At 52.7% G+C, this 23,446-nt stretch overlaps 4 protein-coding genes across 4 annotated transcripts; all 4 read left to right on the top strand.

The window, feature by feature from the left end:
* The first annotated feature begins 931 nt into the window (after nucleotides 1-931).
* On the top strand, nucleotides 932-9,323 carry LOC128278804 (uncharacterized). Its single transcript, XM_053017534.1, is given in 8 exon segments — nucleotides 932-1,867; nucleotides 2,222-2,390; nucleotides 2,774-3,110; nucleotides 3,170-3,265; nucleotides 8,225-8,396; nucleotides 8,470-8,646; nucleotides 8,718-9,054; nucleotides 9,136-9,323. Coding segments are annotated over 8 exon segments (2,412 nt in total).
* A 1,714-nt stretch (nucleotides 9,324-11,037) lies between these two features.
* LOC128274771 (endoplasmic reticulum resident protein 44) lies at nucleotides 11,038-15,514 on the top strand. Its single transcript, XM_053013078.1, has 7 exons — nucleotides 11,038-11,558; nucleotides 11,941-12,016; nucleotides 12,516-12,607; nucleotides 13,069-13,462; nucleotides 13,739-14,005; nucleotides 14,102-14,300; nucleotides 14,382-15,514. Exons 1-7 carry the CDS (start codon nucleotides 11,514-11,516, stop codon nucleotides 14,527-14,529), a joined length of 1,221 nt encoding a protein of 406 aa, XP_052869038.1. The 5' UTR covers nucleotides 11,038-11,513; the 3' UTR covers nucleotides 14,530-15,514.
* Nucleotides 15,515-16,092: 578 nt separating this feature from the next.
* Nucleotides 16,093-17,187, top strand: LOC128268928 (uncharacterized). The gene is made up of 2 exons (XM_053006238.1): nucleotides 16,093-16,169; nucleotides 16,233-17,187. The coding sequence occupies exons 1-2, from the start codon at nucleotides 16,111-16,113 to the stop codon at nucleotides 17,149-17,151; spliced, it is 978 nt and encodes a 325-aa protein (XP_052862198.1). The 5' UTR covers nucleotides 16,093-16,110; the 3' UTR covers nucleotides 17,152-17,187.
* Nucleotides 17,188-17,973: 786 nt separating this feature from the next.
* On the top strand, nucleotides 17,974-21,981 carry LOC128269328 (sorting nexin-25-like). The gene is made up of 3 exons (XM_053006772.1): nucleotides 17,974-18,094; nucleotides 18,199-18,304; nucleotides 18,368-21,981. Exons 1-3 carry the CDS (start codon nucleotides 17,974-17,976, stop codon nucleotides 21,573-21,575), a joined length of 3,435 nt encoding a protein of 1,144 aa, XP_052862732.1. The 3' UTR covers nucleotides 21,576-21,981.
* The last annotated feature ends 1,465 nt before the right edge of the window (nucleotides 21,982-23,446 follow it).

Here is a 23,446-nt window from a genome sequence, read left to right as displayed (position 1 = left end):
GTGCAGCGAAGCGACGCCAGGACCCCGCCAGGGCGCAAATAGAACACCCCCGGGCGGGTGTGGGCGGAGGCGGACCTCCAGCTTCACCGTGGGCCAAACGTGCTTGCTTCGCACAGTATCCTTCGGCTCTACGAAGGGAACGGACTACACCGCGGCGTCCTTGGCGGATCCCGTCTTGGCGGATTGCAGCTCGACCGGTTCGAGGCACGGTCGGCGGGAAGGACCGTTTTACAATGTCTCCGCGCTCATCGACGACGACGACGACCTCTAGTGTCGCAGCGCCACCGCCAAGTAACCTGTAGGCGTCCGGCTTCGGTATTGTGTGGTGCTCCTTGGTGCCCTCCGGTAAGCCCTCCGGACCTCCCCTTGCTCCGACGAATTGCGTCTTACAGCGCGAATCGCGAATCCGACCTGGAGGACGCTCTTCGACCAGGTAGAGCGTGTGCTCCAAGGACTCTCTGTTCCAGGGTTTTGCTTGAGCCAGCGAAGGTCGTTTTTGTGGCACGTTCGAAGGCTTCTAAAGGTGGCTAAAGTGATAAAAAACCGAAACGTTCGTTCTTGTTTTCTTTGTGGACGTCACGCGTTACGCCTGTCGGTCACCGGGGTCGTCGTCGGCCATCTTGAAAAGTGTCGTACGTCGTACACGGGTGTCGCGAAGAAGCAGCGAATACAGTAGCAGTAGCAAATACTACCCGTCAATACTAAGTCCGCACGTGCTCAGGTCAGATTGAGACCCCGATACGGGGATTAAGGTAGAGCAAGACTTCCAAGGGGTCCTAACAGTTGTCTACGTGTAGTGGACTTTGTCCATTCTCCAACTCCAACCGAATGCTGCACCACCAAAGTCCCAACGTTTGAGTAAGTGTGTGTGTGTGTTTTACCTAGTGGCTCGAAAGACGTGAGCAACCTTAACGTGTGACGGCCAGGAAGGATGCATCGTGCTAGCCCACTGTACGTGGTGTCGAACTGTAGTGGGCCCTCGGTGACCGTGCCACCGCTGCTCGCTCCACTCAGCACCGTTGAGCAGCAGCAACAGCAGCAGCAGCAGCATTATGGTGTAGCATCAATCGATTCAATAGTCCATCAGCCGGCTGGTCCCAGCAGCCCCAGTCCGAGTGGACGAAGCGGAACCCTGAAGCGGAAGCTCCCGGTTGCAGGCGAGGATCCCGATTCGGTCCCGAGCTACCCGGTGTCGGTGACGGTAGCACCCTATCCAGCAACCAACACTGACGGCCCCGGGATGCTGGTGGCGAAAGCGCGCAAAGAATTGACCTTATCGACCACGTCCAGCGGCCTCCATAACCAGGGTGTGGAGCTGCACGAGTTTCCGGCTTTCGGGCAGGCATTCGGGGTGTCCGGGATCGGCCAGTTCTACGTGCTCAGTGCCAACGACAGTAACAACAACAGCGCGGCGGCTCCGCTAGAAAACGGGCACCAGCAGGAGCACCCGGATCAAGAGGATAACCACCAGCACCACCACCACCACCACCATCACCAGGACCATCTGGCGACGTACATCTACGATGTGCAGGATGCCAGTGGTCCGGTCAGTGGGGCCGGATCAGTAGAGCCTATCGGTGAGCAGATGATCTCGAGCGTACCGGCCGCCATCATCAGCGACGTCCAGGCGCACCAGTCCAACAAGATCGTCCTTACCGACATCAGTTCGTCCACCTGGACCAGCACCGCCGAGTTGCTGGACCTGGACCGCAAGGGACCGACCGTACCGACCGACCTGCATCAGCGGTACTCCATCATCAGCAGCGACCAACAGCAGCAGCACCACCACCAGCATCACCAACAGCAACTACAGCAGCAGCAACCAAATCACCACCAACACCTCCACCACCATCTACCGCAGCTGTCGGCTCATCAGCACCACCATCATCAGCAACAGCAGCAGCAGCAGCAACAGCAACAGCAACAACATGGTCATCAGGTGCACCACCAACAGCAGCAGCTGTCGCTCCACGCACCACACCACTCGCACCACCATCAACCTCAACAGCAACCTCAGGTCTCCACGTCTCCCCAACCTCCACCACTACTGCCACCTCCGTTACCAGCGGTATCTGCCTGTCTGTCCGTAACCAGCCAGCAGCAGTCATCCCATGCAGTCATCACCCACCAGCAGCAGCAGCAGCAGCAGCAGCATCACCATCATCATCAACAGCAGCAGCACCAACACCAGCACAACAATCAACACTCGGTCGCCAATCAGTCGCAGCAGCAGCAGTACGGGAACCGGGCCCCATATGGCGGCAACAATCAGAGCCACGTCTGGACCGGCGATGGACCGGCCCCGTCGACGCCACCAACTACAGGCGGTGGCGGTCCCGGTCTAAGACAAGCCGGCATGGCCTCCGGCATGAAGACTCCCGAGCAGCTCGGTAAGTCGTAAACGTTATGGTCCACCAGCTTTAGGTTTGTCCCCCTCCAGATCCGTTCCCCCGCGTGTCCGAGTAGACCGGAACGGAGCCGGAAGTTACACCGGGCACGATCCCTGAAAATTGAGTGCCAACAGGCGATCAATCGGCGTTCCCTATCGGCGGAACACGTAGGGTTTTGCCTACGGTGCGTGTCAGGACTTCACGGACCATCGTTCACGTCCACGCGGCGTGTGCGCGCGGTCCAGTGAAGTGTGAAATTTGGTACCGTTTTCGAATTGTTGGAGGGTCTGCCCTTCCCGATTGGGTGCTAATGGGTGTTGGGGCGTGTGCTTCGATGTGTGACCGATTTTGCTTGTGTTTCCCCTCTTCACGGCCACGACCAGCAGCATCGCAAACACCCGACACCCCGGAAGACTGCAAGAACTTGTCGTGGCTGCTGAGCTTCAAGCTGGACGACATCCCGAACCTGTCGCCACGCTCCAACCGGAAGCAGAAACCGAAACCGAGCGCCACCGCGAGCACCACGTCCGGGGCAACGGCGGCCAACTGTGACCCGGCCAACCCGACGACCGACGGAGGCGCCGGAACGGCCGCCAGCAGCGGCGTCGGTCCGATCGGTGACACCGTGGCGCTGGCCATCGAGGACGGTGATCTGAACGTGGGCGAGAACGTCACGATCGAGAGCAGCAGTGGCAAATCGTAAGTAGTGTCGCGGGACGCGTACATCGCGTTACTGAAGTCACTCACACTCTCTCTCTGGACTCTGGCGTTCTCTGCAGCCCGAAGAAGCCACCCTTCACCTACACGGAGCTGATCGAGTACGCCCTGGAGGAGCAGGGCGATCTCACCGTGGCCGCCATCTACCAGTGGATCTCGTAAGTAGCTCGATTCCCGTGTACCTCCCAGCCAGCGCATTGTTTATCCTATCCCGGGGTGTCCCGCTCCTGGGTGGGTTGTTTGACCGGGGCGAACCACAACAACACACACCGGAACTGCCGGCGTGCCGCCGCCGCTGCTGCTGTTTGGGGCCGCAACGAGCGTTGGCGGTGCGGCTTTCAAACAAGAATATTTACAAACAATAAACAGTACGCCTGAGCAATACGCCCCGGAGCCCCCGAGGCCCCCGAGGCCCGTGTTGGCCACACAGTCCCGTCTGGAGTGTAAATGTGCACGCCTCCGGTGCCAGTCTTGTGCCAGGCGTTCATCCGTCCGTTGGCGGCCAGTTTCTGGACCTCCAGAACCTCCGGAACCCCCAGGCGGCGGCAGTGAAGTGGAGCGTAAGCCCAGCCTTTTCATCCAAGAGTGTTGCGGACGTGAGCGTAAGCGAAAACAAAATGGCGCCGGACTACGGACTACGACATCCAGCCCACCTCACTCGCTGACCACACAACCGATTGGTCAGTCGAGCCATTCCAGTGTTCGTTGTTGGACAAACCCCCCAAAAAAAAACCCCGACCCCTCGCTGACCAGGACCAAGAATAGGGGTGGTAGGCCGCCACCACAGTAATGCCACAGTGCCAATGGTGACATAAGGATGCGGCGGCGGCGGCGGTGCCTGCGAGACCTACAGTGCGCATGCCCGGGGGGTCGTCGCGGGGTTGAAAGCGGGTAACAACGACCGCGCAACCGCAACCGCGCAGCAGTTCCCGAAATAAGCGAGCGCGGGGCGCGGGAGTGCGAGCGAGTGCGAGCGACGAGAGCGAAAACGGGCAGGCTAGTGCTGTTGTAGTGGCCACCCACCTTCGGTGCTGCATCCATTTTATTTTTCATGTTCATGTTCCCGCCCGCCAGGTTCAGGTCGTATAGAAAGCGCGAACCCCTTTGCGATATAGAGCGTTCAGCGAACTACACCCGGTCCCGGCCTACACCCGGTCCCGGCCTACACCCGGTCCCGGCCTACACCTCTGACCACCACCACCCCGTGTCACCGGCAACTGTAATGCGCGCCCCCTGTTGTTGTTCCCTGCAGTAGGAGGGGTGAACCCGCAGCCTACCCAGAAGCAGCGCTAGAGGGGACGTCGTCGTCGTCGTCGTCGTCGAGCGGTGCGCATCAATTCTGATTCTGGGTTTTTCTTTTCCTACCCCCTTGCTGGCCACCACCAGGTGGGGGGGAGGGCGCTAAGAAGAGGAAACCTTGAAACCTATCGGGGGTTACAAAGCGCTAAGGCGCTAAGCTCTAGGTCTAGCTCTCTAGGATAGCTGACAGTTTGTAGCACGGTAGGCCGGGTCTTTCCATGTAAGTCCATGTGTGACTTACGAAGTTCTCCCCACGCTGTAGGAGTACTAAAGTAGTAGCCACTAGAGTACTAATCACTTTAGTTCAGCGAGAACCTTCCCTGGCTTCCCAGGTGCGACAGGTTCCCATCATCCCTCTTAGTGGCTTGGTGAGCTTCGCTATATGCCACACCAAGATGTGCTTCGGACATAGCACTCCTTCCGGGAGCCAATGCCAATTTTACCAATTTCCCGCGGACCTCACTCGCATTTAGAAGGTCCCACGGAGAATGGCGCACCATTTGGGTCCCGGTCAGGGTCCGACGATCGCACCCACCCGATCGATTGAAAGGACATCGCATTCTTTCGTAGACATCGGGCAGACATTAATCGTGTACAATCGTGTAGTTTGTGTCACGCGTGCCCCGCGTGGTGGTGAATGGAGGGTTCCTTTACATCCCCCCCCCCCCCCCCCCGGCCCCTCTCCCGCCTGTTTTACTGCTGCATGGAGGCGCCTGCCCAGCCTGCCCAGGCCTACCATCGTCTAGGTTTGACACACGCAAAGACCGACCGACGACGTGCTACCGACGGGCCTGAATTGGCGATGAAGCAATAGGAAACGCGTTCGTCCTCGCGCAAACGGAAGGAAGCGCCGCACAGGGGTGGGGTGGGGGGCCGCCACCGAATATCTTCGCCGGCGCAGAGTCCATAAAAGTTAATGTTTATTCATGTCGCACGGGCTCCCCACGGGGTCCGATTGAGGGCGGAAATAAATTATCCTGCCTATCCTGTGGGAGGCCACCGAATGCACAGATGGTACCCCCCGCACTGTTCTGTGTTCCTGTAACTGTTTCCGTATTTTCCGACTTGACGGAATACACGAACCCCGGACATTATTTTGTGGCAAGTGCCCCCGTGTGCCACCGTGTGTGTGTGTGTGTGTGTGTTTCAGGCTTCCAGGTTCAATCGATACCATTAAAATACCGAATCGAATCGCTTACAGAGGGCAGAGGGCAGACGAGTGCAGCAGACTGTGATATAGCGTTTAGCGACCGTTTACTGGGCCCCGTGCACGTGTTTCTTGCGTGAATGACAATCAACCGAGCAATAGAAAGAGCGAGAGAGAGAGAGAGAGCCTTGCGGAGGAACAGATACAATGTGTGTGTCCTGTGTGCTGCATCACTGCTCCTGTGTTGCTGCTGCCGTGACACCTGCTTAAGGCCCCGGCCACGGGGGGGCACCGTTCAGGGTGAGTGATCACTGGCTAGGTGTGGCCCATTTTACCTCTCGACCTCGAGGTCCTGGACTCCTGCTCCTGTGCATGTGTGTGTGTGTGCAGCGCATCCGTTGAAATTGAAATCGATGGTTTACGGTTGATCGAGCTCGGCTACGGTCTCGGCCCCTGCAAAAGGGCGCCTAATGCCTACTTTCATTGCAGGTGAAACCGTCAAGCGCCGAGCACACAAAACGTATTACAATTGACCTGACAAGCCCCTTCGGGCACAGACCCTTTTGGACGGGTGGTGCACCGGAGACGACCATTAGTGTTGGGGGTTTGGGGAAACGGAAAACGAACGGTAAACGACACACAACAGCATAGAAAGGGTCTGGCCGGAGAGGCCGGAGTTGGAGCTTCTCCTCCGGTCGACCGGTTTCGGACCTGCGTTATCCTTTCGGGTGACCTCTGGGTGCACCTCTGGGTTATGTAATGGCCTAGCTGCCCTCCGAAAGGGGCTAATTCTGTAAGATTTGGAAAAACCCGAGCCGGCTGTCAGGACTGACGCAGCCGCAGGGAGCTTTTTGGAACTATATTTCAAAGGCACCCCGGGCGAGTCAATCAACCAAGTCAATGAAATTTGTCATTCAGCGTTGTGACCATGCCCTGGTAGCCTGTAGCTCACCCTCGGGTGCGCCTCTGTCGCATGTCTGCAACATGCGATACACTGTAGCGGGTGTATTTGATGACCCGGCCCCCGGCACGCAATCCGTGCCCGCGAGGATCTTCTTCTTGTATACTCAACTACCGGCCCCCTCAACCCCGGTGCTGCATAAAATGCAAGATTGATTCAGAGATTTATGACAGCTAACAGTAGACCCGGAGACGTAGGTAGGGTAGGTAGGCCCAGTTGATAGCTGGGCGAGAGAGTGCAGATTTATGGACTGTCACAAAAAATTACCGAAGGTAGATCAGCCATCGCCCAAGAACAAAAACCAAAAAAAGTAATGCCCTGCACGCAGCTCGGACCACCAGCTACCACGGCTGTCGTCAGGATTGATGACGGAGGAGACCTCGCCCCTTTCCTCGCCGGGCTGTCACTTTGCTGTGGCTAGTAGGCTGTGGGAGTTCCGTGCTACGAGCTCATCTATTTGACGTGCAGAAATGGGGCCTATGCACGGTAGCTACCCACACAGGTAAACACTTCACAGGGCAGTAATGATGCAGTAGCTCGCATCGGCATCGGAGTTGTCCGCCCAAGAACTGGTGCCATCAAGGTCGACACCGGGGGTTTCCCCGTTCACAAGTTGCATGGACCAGGACCTCTTTGTTCTCTTGGAAATGTAACGGCTCACCACCAGCTAGAGATGTTGATTTCCTGGAAATGGGAAAAGTCTTCGAGATCTAGATTCCCCGTCTAGACCGTCTAGACTTCCAGATCTCGACAGGATCGGCAAAAGATATCGGGCCACCGAGCACGTTTCGGTGCTGCGAAGACACCACGTCGATGTCGATGATGTTGATGTTGAAGGACAGTAGCGCTGCCGCCGCCACTTCCGGACAAGCGGGGCGCGGTGTTCCGTTCGTACCGAACCGTGTCGATTCCGTCGTTCACATGGCAGTGCTTCGGCCAGGCAATGTTGTTCTTCGATTTTATCTCTCTGTCCGCCATACCACACCCCCACCCCCGTGACTCCGACCTAAAACAAACCGACAGAGGTCTCGGGGCCCGCTGGTCCCGGGGTGTCGAAAGACGCAACGCGACGCCAATGGAAAAGACATTCGCCCCGCTGCCGAGGTTGACAGCGCATCCCAAAGTTTGGCGCTTCATATTTTTGTGCCATTGCTTTGCCCATTCCTCCTCGTGGGCATCCCCTCTGCCGGCGTCGTCTGCCTATCGACTGTGTCGAAAAGAAAAAGGGCCCCCGCCAGCCAAAGTAGAGAAGCCTCTTTCTCTTTCTTTCTTTCTTTCTCTTTTTCTCGTGGGCTGTGGTTTGATGAGCTCACTGCCGGGCCATATAACCCGGAAGGGGTCCAACGAGTGCGAACGAGTGACAGCTAGCTGGGCAGACGAGCGGTGTACGAAATGCGGTTTCGTTGGCCTCGAAGCTTTCCTTTGTGCGGAAATAAACCCATGGCGTCGTTCATCTCGGTGGCTCGTGCTGCTTGTTAATACCCCAATCAGTGATCAGAAATCAGAGGGTTCAATGAGGGAGTAGATTTACGCGCAAGATTAAGATAGTATGCGTCTCTGCAGACCCGGAGTGTTTCGGTGGTGTATTCACCAGAGGTCTGGTGAACTGCGGATCTTTCTGGACTTACGACTGCACGACTTCCCGGTGGCACACTAGGCACCCGTAACTTTTCCCCCTATTCACCCCTTTCTACCCATCCGCCGACCTAGCGATCACTTTCCGTACTACAAGTCACATGACGACCGCTGGAAGAACTCGGTCCGCCACAACCTGTCGATCAATCCGCACTTCCGGAAGGGCCGCAAGTCCTCGCACGGTTCCGGCCACTTATGGACAATCTCGAGCCGCAACTCGGAGGACAACTTCCTGGCGTGGGAGCACGTGAGTATGAAGTGGTTGATGGCCCCGCATTTCTGACCCTGGCCGCGACTGATCGATTGACACCTTTGGGCAGAAAAAGCAACGCTTCGAATGGTTCTTCAAGATGGAGGCGAATGCGCGCACCCGGGGCACAGCGGGTACGGTCGACTCGATGACCGACGACGAGGTTGCGGCGGCGACGGCCAGCCTGGCACAGTACGCCCCGAAGTCACCGATGGTCGCTTCCCCGGTTAGCCAGGTGCAGAACTTTGTAAGTTCACACTTAAACCGTGACCAGAACAAGACGATTGTCACTCTCCATTTTAAAACCACCCTCCACAGACACTCGAATGTAGCCGAATGACGGCAGCCACTTCCGAGCAGCACACCGGTCACCATACGTTGCCACACCATCAGCAGTCACACCATCACCAACAGCAGGCGCCACAGCAGCAACCGCACCAGCAACAACATCAACAGCAACCTATTACTGCTACGTACCATCAGACCCAGACGCTGTACGCGGACATCATCAGTAACGCGCAGTTCGAGATTACGGCGACGGCAGAAGAGATTAAGCAGATGGACGAGGACACACTCAATGGTCTGCGGCGGGGCACGGAAATCCAGATCGTCCGGCCGACGCAAGCCATCCAGACGTACGAGATGCTCGATTCGGGTAAGTTAAGTGGCCCCCGTTGCTCCACTGACTCGGCTGGCCGGCTCGACACTGACACTGGCTACCGATCCACCTGTACAGAGTACAACATCGCCGACTACCTGAACCCGGTCCCGAAGGAGGAGATTGTGCAGGAGTGCGGACTGCGCTCGGTCGCGCTCGATCCGGCCGAGCTCGGCATCAGCATTCCGTCGGCCACGGCGCAGGAGGACGACATACTGTTCGATGAGTTCAACTTGAGCTACTTTGGCAACAACATCATGACCTGACGACGTGCCCAGCCGCAGCCACCGTCAACCGTGCTGTTGACCCCGCTGCTCGAACCGTCCTCGGCCGCCTGCCTTCCGATTCCGGACGCCACCGGCACCGTTCACCAGATCGTGGCAATAGTTCCGCACGGCACGGTCCTCCCCGCCACCGCCACCGACATGCCAAACATCCCGAGCGACGACATCCAGTAAAGCCCGGTCGCTAGGGCCTCGTGCATTCCAAATTACGGCCCGAGAGGGCTTTCGATGGTGGTTTCTCTTTTTCCCAGGACTGAAACTGAAGCTTGACCGGAATTCCCAACTGAATGCGAATAGAGTTGCGTGTGTATACTTGTGAGTGCATGCGCACGCGCATGTGTGTGTGTGTGTCTGTGTGTCTGTGTGTATGTTTGTGGTTTTTTCGCCCATTTTCCCATTCTTAATGGTCTCTAACCGTTCACTCCCGAATTATGATATATTCCAACCGTAGACGAATGGCACTAGAAACGACTTACTTAAGACTCACATCGACATCTCTATCACACCACCCGCGCAGGGCGGCCAGAGCAGCCGACTAATCATGTAGCGTATCACTGTAAATACGTAGGGTATCTAGGATTTCCTTCTTCCTTGTCTTATCCGTTTCCGTGCGCTAATGCATGCAAAAAACGCAAATCTAGTCAGAACAGGTGCGCCAGTAAAACGGCGGGGCAAACTACTTCGATTGTGTCTTGTTTATGTTCTTACCAGGGTCTTTCGGGCTGCATATGCTAGTCACGTTGTGGCATACACTCTTAACGCATATGCTGGTCACAGGTTGTGGTACTGAAGTAATTTGGGAAACCTCCCAGCAACTCTGTGTGCCACACAACGTTTTGTTTCGATACGTTTCCCCGTTCCGTAGCAAACAAGGGAACGCGCCCTAAAATGCGCCTTGTTACACTTGCCGTTGTATCCCTTTCGATCACGACCCGTTTCGTTGCTTCAGTGCACAAGATTGGTAAGCTCACGTACGACTCGTTACGAAATCGATGCCTAAGCTCATTTGTGCCATGTCCCTTAGAATATTTACATTGCTGCAACGCAAAACCAACATAATGCCCAACTATTAGCCCTTACCCGAACGAATCATTGAACGATCGATCCGACCCATCCCGTTTTCATGCATATCTATCTAGGTACAGACGTGATTTGTTTCCTATTTGCCTTACTGGAAATTACAAAAGAAAGCTATTTTATCACCATTTCTCAGTACGACTTGTGTTTCATTGGCCGCGCCGCAGCGGCCAACCGAAAGAAATGTGAAGTTCCGGAGGAAACGAGAAAAATGTGTAACCAGCGCGACATAAAATTCGAAACTACCACTACGAGCGAATCAACGAGCGGAGACGTTGATTATTCAGATTCAAACTGAATGGTCCGAGACGGTTGGTGCAACATTTCACGCGTCGTGAAATATTTTCGGTCTTGTGAAACATTATTTTAGAAATATTCGAAAGTTTTCGAATTGTCAGCACTGGCAATATGTGAAACGTCACATTGCGAAACGTCACTCCGAACACACGCACACACAGCGCCCGCTCATTCTGCATGCTGCGGCCCCGATGTTGACCGATGTCGTTTTTGAGGCTACGTGTCTCTTCGTTGCCGGACAGCTGTGTGCGTGTGTGCCTAGCCAGCCGTGTGATGGCTTCATGGACCACCCGACTCTCGAACACAGTGCATGATACGGGACGACCGTAGCAGTGAGAGAAGACTACATTTGCTTGTTGGAAAAGTTTGCTTCCCGATATCATCGCTTTGCTGCACTTTCCCTGTGGTCAGGAGGAATTGACTACAACGTACGCACGACTACCCCATTGCTAACCCCCCGGCACCGCAACGTAACGACCAGCATAACGGCAACGCGGCATTCTGATCGCGCATCCGAACGACGGCAGAAAGAGTTGGTACAAATACCGGTCGGTGGCAGCAATAGCAATAGACCAACAGCAACTAGAACCCTTGGCTGGATTGGGCTCACTGAAAGCTGTACTGTGGCCCTGGTACGTGAACACGCGGGAGTGGTGTGCGGCCGCAACAACATCCCTTGTACGCGCCAAGGCGAACGCTAGGAAGGAATTCCACCACCGGCAGCGCTCAAGGAGTATCCGCGTTCGTTCGCAGCATTCCGGATTGGCGGCTTCCGAAACAATAGCGCGCAGATCGAAGATGTTGCCCACAAGTGTAAAGTTAGTGATATTTTATTATTTTATGGTGAGTAATGGCTATACGGTGAACGGTGGCACGAAGCGGAAGGATGCTGGGCGCGTGTTGTGCGGGCAAGTGTAACGCATTTTTGTCATTTCCTCCGGAAGCTTCAGTCGCAAAACTTCACAATTCGTTCAAGTTGTGTGGTGGATAAAATACACAAGTCGTGCACAAACACACTCTCTGGGAGCGTGTGTGTCTGTGTGACCGGTGTATGATGCTGCTGTTGTGTGTGGAGAGTACTGTTAAATGTTGTTGCATGTGTCCAAACTTTTGGCTCGGTGACAGCCTTGCCGGTGTCCTGACTGATCGACCTGATATCATTACTGATCATATCCGGTGGTCCGCTATCACTGTTTTCCTCTCTTTTTTTCTGATTCTCGCACAGGTTGTATGCTTGTTGTTCAACCCTGTAGACAGCGGAGCGGTGAAGCTAACCAGTGAAAACATCGACATGACCCTTGGTAAGTAGAGCAGCGCAAAGATAATGTAAACCCCGATTTGAAACACCCGGAACAGCGCAAAAGATCCCGATGGTTCGATAATAAACCGACGCTACAGGTGCCGAAACGGTTATCATTGAGACGATTGCATTGTCTCTCGGTATCTGTCGTGTCGGCAATGAGTAGAAAATATGGTCCACGGAGCGATCGAGTCCGTTTAAAACGGCAAGCACTTTTCGCTGTCGTGGGTCGTGGCCGATTCCCCTGCTACGGCGCACCTTTATTCAAAGATAAACAACAACCACGCAATATCGTAACGGCAATGAGCCTACCAGGTACACACCTGTGTAAGGCTCAGTATAACAGCTGTAGTTTAAAAAAAAATGCACACACACTGGCAAGGTGATGACACCGCCGGCTACAGATAAAAACGTGTATTGTTGTATTTCAGGTTTTGGACATGCCTTGTTTTCCATTAACTTTTACAACGGTCTTTTCTGTGTTCTTCTTTTTCCTGTAGCGTCCAACGAGTTGGTATTGATAAACTTTTACGCCGACTGGTGCAGGTTCAGCAACATCTTACAACCGATCTTCGATGAAGCTGCGGAGAAGGTAAGAAATGTCGCACTAGTTGATGGCCACACTGATATTTGTTCAGGTTGGGATTCATCCGCATCATTCAAATACAGCCGCAACTGACCCAATCAAGGCTTTCAGCTGGGTTTATCACCTGGCCTCTATCACCCGTTGCGTAAGAACTGCCGCTGCACCACTATCAACGTGTCAAACGGAATCAAAGCTATCACACTGCTATTAGTCTTTCTCGTGTCACGGTCTCGGTGTAGATGTTAGAAAGAAAGTTGAACAATATTACTAATATATGCGGCTGATAACTGTCAATCCGATTTCGACATGTGAGTTCGATTGTTCGACACCACTCAACATAGAAATATTTGCATCAATCAATGTTGGACGACCTGAAACAAATACCGAAGGGTCCCGCAATAATAGTCCACCAGTAGCACACGGTCTTTGGGTGAATCTCATGCTTTTCCAACTCCTTTTGCTTCCAGGTGCAGGCAGAATTTTCCGACCCGGGGAAAGTGGTTATGGGTAAAGTGGACTGCGATCGTGAGTCAGCGGTCGCTTCAAGGTTTCACATCACCAAGTACCCGACGCTGAAGGTGTTGCGGAACGGGCAGCCCACAAAGCGCGAGTATAGGGGCGCCCGGACGGTGGAAGCATTTACCGAGTTTATTCGAAAACAGCTTGAAGACCCGATTCGCGAGTTCCAGAGTCTCAAGGATCTAGAACAACTCGATTCGAAGAAACGCATCGTGGTCGGGTACTTCGATCGACGCGACATGCCCGAATATAACACGTTCCGGCGCGTCGCTACCAACCTCAAGGAAGATTGCCAGTTCCATGTCGGGTTCGGTGATGTTGTGCAGGCCTTGCATCCTCCAGGTAAGGGAAGGGACCAGAGAACTTGACCAATCACTTCACTTGAAACACTTTGTTCCTCTTCTGTCTTGGCAACAGCTTCTCATCTTCCGAAGCACGATATTCATCATGTGTGTTTTCGCGGAGCTTTTTTTTAGATATTTTCCACGCTTCATTATACGTTGTGTGTTTTTTTGGAGCAGGTTTTTGTGCAAATATTAAAAAGCAATAACTGCTAGCTAGTAACTGATCAATGGCAACAAGTTCGTGTTAAGTAGCATCCTATTCCTATCGTTACAGGTCATCCAATTATCGTGTTTCGACCAGACGTAGCCGTGTCGAACGAGAATGACGAAACATACACCGGGGATCTGCGCAATTTCGATGAGATGAATATCTGGGTACAGGAAAAATGCGTACCACTGGTGCGCGAAATCACCTTCGAAAACGCCGAAGAGCTCACCGAAGAAGGTTTACCCTTTTTGATCCTCTTCTACGCTCCGGACGATCTCGATGCGATTAAGGATTACAAAGCGATTGTGCAGATGGATCTTATTACCGAGAAGCGTAAGTTTCACTCGCCATCAGTCCATCGAAACGAAACATCGACTTAATTTCCTGATTGACACGTGTTTTTTTCTATGTTGTGTCGTGGTACTGCAGAGAATGTCAATTTCCTGACAGCCGATGGAAAGCGGTTCGCTCATCCGTTGCACCATCTCGGAAAGACGCAAGCCGATCTTCCGCTGATCGCAATCGACTCCTTCCGGCACATGTATTTATTCCCCAACTTCAAAGATATATATGTACCAGGCAAACTTAGACAGTTCCTGAGCGATTTGTACAGTGGTAAACTGCACCGGTAAGTGTGCAACGCTCAAACATTGGGCTAGCTACATGATCACTCATTCGTCCTCTGTGGTGGGGTTTTGCTTGATTGCAGAGAATTCCATTATGGGCCAGAAAAAGAAACGACAGCAGACGCGATAGCTTCTGATGACAGCAAAAAACCGACTACGCCACCTGAGTCCACGTTCAAGAATCTTGGTCCTTCGAAGAACCGTTACACACTGCTGCGTGACGAACTGTAGGCGTGCGGCCGTTCCTTGGGTCTCTTAAGTCTGTGCCTGTTGTTTTTATCTCACTCTAGTTTTACAGTGCCCGTTAGCGAATAATGCTGTGAAATATTCTCTGGTTCAAGTAGAATGAGAAAAAGGGCAGAAGGCGGCAGAAACCTACTAGAGAGCTCATTACATGGGGAACGGGCAACTTTCCAGTGTTTTTGAATTCTTGTTTCTCGGTCCGTTTCCCAACATTGTAGCTTTCCTAAAAGTGTATCACGAGGTTAAAACGTATTTTAAGTCAGATCAAGTCAAGTTAGTCAATTGGTTCCGCCCAAAAACACAATCACGTTGTCTTTGTTTTAAATCTCTTTTTGCATGTGGCTCTGTGAATAACGAAGAGGATAGGGATACAAATGCAAAAGCGAGTTGAGCATATCCAAAGAATCGAAAGCCAGCGTTTCTTTTGTGTTTGCGTGTTACATCGAAGTATCTTGTAGGTTTGTGTTTATTTAAAGACGCACTGGAGGGATTTTTATCTAAGTTTTAACAACTTGGCATCCTTCCCGCCTGCTTCCACTTGTCACAGAATAGTGCTTGCTTGCGGATTCACTCTGTCCCCAAATCGAGGGTGTGTTAAGTTCCCTTTCCTTTCGTATCGTTCCACAGCTGCTGCTGGAAATCTAGTGAAGAGGAAATCTGAAATCAACAGACCATTGTCATATTATGTTATTACTTTGTCGTTTTTACGCGGCTTTTTGTTTCAATTTGTTTCGGCACACACCAGTGCCGTGTTGGTGTGTTTCGGCACACACCAGTGCCGTGTTAAATTGCTTCTTTTAGTTCGCTCGCAGTTTTTCCTGATTGGAGTGCATCGTGAATTTTCACACGTTACATGTCTCTTTCCGAACATGTTTTATATAGGTATTTCTCTTAACATTATTTGGAAGAAGAGCTTAGTACAGCCAACCGGCATAATAAGGCAGGCATAAGCAAGTGGAAAGTGGAGCGAATGCTACAGTGATTTAATAAATTAAAATTCTAACCCTGATTCACTAGATACTGTTTTTTACTTATTAATGTATGTATTTATTATTAACGGATGGAGCCGTTAAACAGAGCAGAACCAATTAAAACTCTCAAGCTTTTAAGTCGATACATTATCACGGTTCGGACTGATGTCTTACGCATAGAAACCGATTAATCGATGCAGCGCAGACGGATGAGCCATACTTGATACTGTACGAAACTGGAAACGACCGTCCACGGGGATCGCCCGTAGAATGCAGCTAACCATGAAAGAAATTTAAATAAACGTACATTCTTTATAAAAATATAAAGTAATAGTTCAAAATAGGGTCTGGCTGCAGGTAAACAGGAAAAATTATTGTAAAACATTTACATTTCTAGCGCCATCGAAAAACATATCATCAAACGACACTCAGACCGTAGCTCGAGTTTCCCCCACAGCACAGCAACAGCGAGAAACATGTAAACATCAGTTTGTTTACATTTTTCAGCGTCAACTGACAACTGAAGACCGATGACATCCGATGATATGGTTGGATTTATTATTTTATTCCGGTTAGTCATTCCGTGAGTTCGTGTTTCATGTGTGCATCCCCAAAGATGTCGCAACTATTGGCAGTAGTTTTGTGTTTTCTTATTTGGTAAGCAGACTAATATGCTTCTCGAGGAATACATGCGGCTTGACCGTTTTACTTTCTGCATAGCGCCAGCAACACGTTCGCCGAAAAGGATTGCTATTCCGTACACCGCTTCTTGAAGCACTACGCAACGTTGACCGTTTCTTTACCAAACCACACCACACCGGTGTTTACTTTGTGTACCAGCGATAAGGCCGACAGCGAATATCGCCTGGCACTTGAAGCTTACCAAAATTTTACCGTTGATCCCGCGTGCCAGAAATATCGTAATGCCAACCGCATGAACGTCTATGAAACGATCAATGGCCAGCTGACGGCGTTATGGGCGGCGGCTAATTGTGAATCGTGCATCAACGCCGCCAACGAAACAGCAACGTTTATGAATTTATCGAATGATCTCGAATTGTGCTTAAAGAATGCCTCACGGGTAAACGTCTCGAATCCGTGTACCACTTGCGACGAGAACTATATGCGCGTCCAGCAGTACTATGGGATGCTTGAAAAGCGCGATATGGGCATATGCTTCGACGTGGAGGATCGCATGAACCAGACGCGGCGCCGCTGGTCCGGACAGTACAACTGCTGCAAAGACAAGCAGCGATCGATGGTGGCATTCGGGTCAGTCGCTTCATTCGCATGTGCTGTCCCGTTGGTGTTCTATTTGGTCATGCATCTGGTTACGGTGCGCCGGGAAGCCAAGAGGCTTTTCCTGCTGAGTGCAACAAGCGGTGAAGAAAATATAATTCAGCGCCCCTCAAGCTCTCAAGGAAGGCAGAACGCTGCGGTTGGTGGTGAAGCTACCGCACGGAGCAGTAATGCATCGCAACCGGCAACAAATAATCTAAACATTATCGATGGCGACCTGATCAGCATTTCCGACACAGAAACCAGTAAAAATGCAGTGGCTGAGCAGCAAACACCAGGAACGCATACCGAGACTGAAGAATTTCAGAAAGATGACATAAAATTGCTGAATTCGCATTAGATTGTTGTGTACTGCGCTCTGCATATTTCCCATTTGATCTGTATCATATAGATAAGATAATAAAGGCGTTTTTTACTGGAATTAAAACAAACCCTAGCCTAATTGCATTTTTTCGAAGCTAACGTTTGTCGCGACATAAATCATAAACGCATTGTAGCGTGCCATGAAAAATGTTTCACCGCAAAGAATCTGATTAATCTGATGAAATCTTGCTTCTGATAAATCTTCACCGATCGTCATCGCTGTCACACACGTTGTGCAGTTGTGTTGGTGATGGCGGAAGTATTCGTAAGTCGTGTTTTAACGAACGAAGCAGCCCCATACATTTTATAGCGCTGACTCGTTACACACCGACTTTACTCTCCACAGTCTACCACACAGACGCATTCTGAAAGTCTACACTCACACAGACGCATTCTGAAAGAATAAAGTAACACCAAAACAATTGACGCCCTTCAGACGAACAGCTTGCACCGTTTGGCCCCCGCCGTGTGACACCTTGATTTTGGGCCGCCGGATGGTCATGACTGGTGTGTTTCGAAAAACGCGATTCACTGGGACGCTGGCGAATTGAAGACGGCCATTCGGCCAAGAATTAATGGTGGAACGCCAGCCATCGATCGAATTCGGATTGCGAACCGATGCGACCTGCCAGCAACCAACAGGAGGCACCGTAGGCGATAGAAGTACAATGTTCTTTTAGAAGAAAATTCAGCAGAGCCATCCTATCTTAGGTGTTCGTGTAAGTTGAACCAATTTTAGCTCATTGCACCCCAGTGGCTAATCGCCCCCCCCCCCCGTCGGAGTGTTGTTCGGCCCAGTATGCGAGCCCAATACTGGATCGGAGCAGTAGTGGCCGTTCTCTGTGCCATTTGCGTCTGTTCGCCAGCCTTTCTCTACTTCCTCCTGTTCGTCGTCTATTCGCTACTGCTGATCGCCATCGGTAAGTAAACCTGTGAGTAGAACCGGAACAGCTTCTTGAAGCTGGGCGTATTTGTTGAGCTGTGTTTACTGTCATGTTTTTCACTTCGGCTTCGACATCCGTAGCTGTTTTCGGTACAATCTATGTGCACTACAAGCTAACGAACCGTGAGACAGAATCAAGCCACAAAGACGCGGGGCGGAACTCAAACGTGCTATATAATGCCACCAGGTACGCGGGCTCGTGGTGTGCGAGGGAGCGAACATTTAACCTACCGCAAAATATTTCTTCCAGATCACCGTTATTTAGCGACTACCCGTCGGCTGCGTCGGGATCGATGGCGACCTCTTTCTCCTGCACAAGCGGGCCGGGCACGAATAGTACAACGGCCGGTAATGGCACGGGAAGCACCACCCAACTAACCATTATCTTTGGCCGCACCGTGGATGGGTTGCTGCAGCAGATAATTGCCAATGCGATGCGTGACTTCGTCAAACCAGCGCTCGAGACGATTGTCGCACAGCCGCGGCGTATCGTCGATCTGCTGCGCGAAGACATTTGGCTTGCGATCGAGAAGCTACACGAGCGCGCCTCACGCATCGACGCACCGAAAATGATTGCCTGTGATTTCGTCGCCAAAGTGACGTTGCACCTGCAAAAGATTCGCCTGGATGGGCAGCGGATTGCGACGGCTACCCAGGCCCCTACGGCAGCCGGCAGAAAAGCGGGGACAGGCGCCAACGAGGAAGCTTCGGGCGAGTTCAGCACGGCCGCCTATCTCGCCACCGCCGAGAAGGAGCTGGACTTTCTGAAGAAGATCGGGGAAATACTGATCATCTTTCTGCTGCCGCGCGGTTACTCACTATCGCCGATAAAGGACCTACTGAGCGAGGTGCTCGCCTACCGTGTGCTTCATCCAGCGATCCGGTACCTCACGGCGCCCGACTTCATTAACCAGCAGATCGTCGAGTGCATCGAGACGAGATTGGTGGCGGTGGCGATACAGAAGCGCAGCCACGAGTACGCCGCCAACTTTGACGACTTTCTGCGCATCATCGACATGACCCAGACGGTCGACGAGCTGCACTCGATACGGGCGAGCATCGTCAGCGACATGGTGCAGGCCACCACCATGCAGACGGTGGTAGCACAGCGATCATGTGGCGGCACCCTTTACTCGGACTCGGAGGCTGACCAGCAGCAGCAGCAGCAGCAGCCGCAGCAACATCAACTGCACGGCGGGGAGCCGACGGCCGGGATTAAGCTGAAGAAGTACATCCAGCAGCTGGCGTTCGCCAAGAGCCAATGCGAGAAATGCCTGACACGGCTCGGTTGGGAAGGGAGCGTCGGTAAGGATGTGGACCTCTCGATGGCCGACATTCTCGCGACGGTAGCCGGTCGGCGCCATTTGGCCACCTTTCTCGAGCCCATGAACGCGGACTCGCTTGTCGGGTACTACACGACGGTTGAAGAACTATACCGTGCTCCGAAGGCGGCCTGGCACCAGTTGGGCGCCGAAATTTTCTACACCTACATACGCGCCCCGAACTCGGAGATTCCGCTGGAGCGGGGTGCCCGTAAGCGTATGGAGGCGTTCCTGGTGGGCGACGGCACGCCGGAGGTGTTCTACGAGGTGCAACGGGAGTGTCTGCTGTTGCTCGAGCGCAAATACTACCAACCGTTCCTGCTGAGCGACGAGTACGGGCGGCTCAAGTGTTCGCTATCGCGCGACGACATCAAGGAGATCGTCACGGGGTCGCTGGGTGGTGTGAGTGGGTCACCACACGCCGCTACTCCACCACCGCACCAGAACAGGACTGAAAGCCAAGACAGCGAGACGTGCTCCTCGTCGTCGGTTGTGTCTGGGTCAGGTGGATCGTCACAAAACGGTAGCTGCGAGAGTGCTGCACCTGGCGCCGGCGGTTTCGGATCCCCGGCAACGGATCCGGCGCTCGTCGATCTGAGCAACCACTCGCAGTACGCGCGGAACAAGCTGGAGCAGCTGGACGAAAAGTTCGCCAACAAACAGCAGGCCCTGGAGGCGCTCAAGCAGTCGCTCAAACCCGATTCGAAGCTGCTGGTGATGCTGGAGCGGGAGATCGAGTGGTTGCGGGGCAAACGGCGCCAGCTCGAGTCGCACTTACTGCGCACCGAGGTGTGGAGCGAATATCTCGGACGGTGGCGAGCGATCGTCGAGAGCGTCGACTTTTCCGACGATCGTGAACCGCCCCAGTTTATGATCGTCGTGCAAGTGGACGAGATGAACGATTGTGAACGAGACGAGGTGGCTACGGCACTGGACGCCACCGAGAGCATCTCCACCGGTTGGGTGGTGGTGCGTTCGTTGGCCCAGTTTCACGCGCTCCACCGTAAGCTGCGCCCGATGTGTGGCGAATTGCGCCAGCTCGATCTGCCCTCGAACAACGCCTTCAAGCTGTTCCTGCTGAAGAACGATCGGGCACTTCTGGAGAGGGCAAAGGCGCAGGTCCAGCGTTACCTCAACTTCATCCTCGAGGACGACCACCTCAACCAGAGCGAGGCCGTGTACGAGTTTCTCAGTCCGAGCTCCGAACGTCTTAAGCAGGGGTTACTGGCGAGCGGCGGTGACGCAGTTAGTAGCGGAACGGGGGCGGGTTTCCATGCTTCGCCGTCGAAAAAATCCAAATTCTCGCTCGCAACCTTCTTCCGGGGCACCAATAGCGATAAGCTGGAGCAGCTCTGGTCAACCGGTCCTCCGATGCGCCCGTTCGCTGACTTCACATCGGAAGACGTCGATCAGGTATCGCTATACCTCGAGGGCATTGGCGGAACGGTTCGAGCGGAAGCCGAACCGTCACCCTCGCGAACTGTGTTCGGTGGACTCCCGGTGGCCCAGGGAGGCTCCGGTACCCCAGCGCCAGATAGTGGCTCGGAAGCACGTGACTCTATCGCCGAACCGCTGTACGCGCTGCTCGGCGAAATCTTCGATCTCGGTGGCGTGTTTCGGTGGCTCCGGAAGAGTCTTATCTCGTTCGTGCAAATTACCTACGGCCAGACGATCAATCGACAGATTCGCGAGTCGGTCAATGCCCTCTTCGACGAGCCGATGCTGCACGCGTGTGCCACCGCGGTACTCAAGACCTGCTGGACTGGCGAAGGCACCCCGAATGCGCACGTGCTGCGTGGACCGGTCGAACGGACTGACGACCAGCGCGAGATGATCATGAATGCAGCTCGATCACTGCTGCAGGACAACATACCGGATCTGCTGTGCAGCCTGATCGGGGCTCAGAATGCGCGCCAGGGCGCTTTAAAAGTATTCGAGGCTCTGCAAAATCCACTCTACAACAAGCAGCTGTTCTACGATCTGCTGGAAACGCTGATGCTTGAGTTGTTTCCCGAGATACGCCAGCTGAAGGCCGCGCCCTGTGAACATCATCCGAGCACAACTGCACAACCAACTTTTTCCCTGTCCACCCCACCGACTACGGCATCTAGTACACCGACGCGGAGCATATCTTAAGTCAAACGTCACATTCCCTTCGATTGTCTAGTCCGCGCCTGCGAGGTTTGTGATTGATGTTATGTGTATTAATGTCCCGTTCGCGCAAGCACATTTGTGCAATTAAGTTAACTGTTCGCTACCGATGCCATACACAGCCAGCGGGTACATTGGAGATACTTGGTGCTTTGCGTGCTACCTTATTACACTTCTCCCACCATACACATTTTTTCGTGTACACACGCGGGGCGTGAGTTCGTTTGTCGTACCATGTCGTTGCTATAGTATTATCATATTACCCACCGGATCGATTGCTTCCGATGCGATATATTCTCTCGTCCGTAAAACGACCGGCTTATTGTCGATCGTCGGTTCACAAGCGAAACATTCCCAAACTAGCTAGTTTCTTTAATGTAAGGTGTGTATGAATGAGATCATTATTAGAAGTTGGCTACTAGAAATCCGGAAACAGCTAGTTTCCTATTAATACGTTGGGCGTGGATTACCGCCGGCAGTTCCGGCAAGACAGCAGAGACGCCTCGGTCGATCTTATTCGAATAGTTCGAGTCAATAAGCGGACAGTTCGGTTTCTTTCACTATATTACAATAGCCAGAGTTTTTTTTCAATCTTAGAAGAACGGATTGAACCGTATTTATTAAATTTACACTTTATAGCTGTCTTCATCGAACTTAATTCGTATTGTATTCGTGGCATGTGGCACTTCCTCCACTACTGAATAGCCTTATCCCCGGGCAAGCTCTGCAACCCTAAACCCTGAAAACACCGGTGGGTGGGCTTATGTCGAGGATCGAGGTCGTCCTGGCAAAATCACTTAGCTTAGGAGGTACAGGTTTAGCTGACAGGGTGTTACTTACACAGTAAATTATATTTCGTTGTTTTCGTAGTAGCAGTTTTTGCGTTCACGGTCAGGCGGTCAATGATAAAATCGATCGAAGCATTTGTACATCACACTATCGAGCGTGCTGTGTAATTTGTAATAATTGGGAATTGACAGCTGGAACACCCTGCTGTTTGTGTTTTAGGAAAAAAGGCTGATTCTGAGGCGTGGCTGATGTATATGTAAATATGGGCGTACGTGTTGCATGTTTAACGGTAAACAGTTGTGAACAAAACTAAACCAAAAGCCACGCGCTAATTCGTGTCCTTGCATCATTGCTGTGAGCGGACAACGTGCCCCCCGGTGAGCCGTTGATCAGGATTGTGAGTTATATATGCAGATAAAGCAGATAATAAACAGAGAAATAATTATATACCACCAACAACCGTGTTATGCGACATTTTTCGACTCTCTACCACCTCACAACCAACAGAGACAACCTAAAAAAAGTCTACTGTTGCGATTTTATACAACAAAAGAGATGGTAACAACCGAGTGCATTTATGCATTTTATCGTATGGAGCAGCCCCGTTGAAAATCCACGCCGGCCAATTTGTGGCTTGAAGTCAGCATGGTCGGGAGAAAGTTGCGCGTTCAAATAGTTGCGTTCGGCAGACGTCAAAACAGATTTGACAGATGTGCGAACCCGAGTGTGTGTATTTGTGCAAGTGTGTTTATCAGCGGACGAACATGAATGGCTTCGGGCAGCTTTGTGCACATCACACACAATCCGCAAGCAGCAAACTAGAGCAAGGTCCCACTGCGTGCAGGTGCGGGTCATTTATTGTTTGCTCCTCTTAACGTCTAAGTTCCCGTGTCGTGCCTTTTGTGGAAGGGTGTTGATCCAACTGCGCTGTTGCTATCGCTGTCTCTTTGTCGATGTGTTTTCGAGCCAGCAGGGACTACTAGGAAGCGCTAGCTTCGTCTATCTCGTGAAGACAACTGCACTACGAAGCCTTAGCATCGGGGTGCATTCGCTATTGATAACACCGC

This window comes from Anopheles cruzii, chromosome X (genome assembly GCF_943734635.1).
Source record: "Anopheles cruzii chromosome X, idAnoCruzAS_RS32_06, whole genome shotgun sequence".
Lineage (NCBI taxonomy): Eukaryota > Metazoa > Arthropoda > Insecta > Diptera > Culicidae > Anopheles > Anopheles cruzii.
This window is presented reverse-complemented; position numbering and strand designations above follow the sequence as displayed.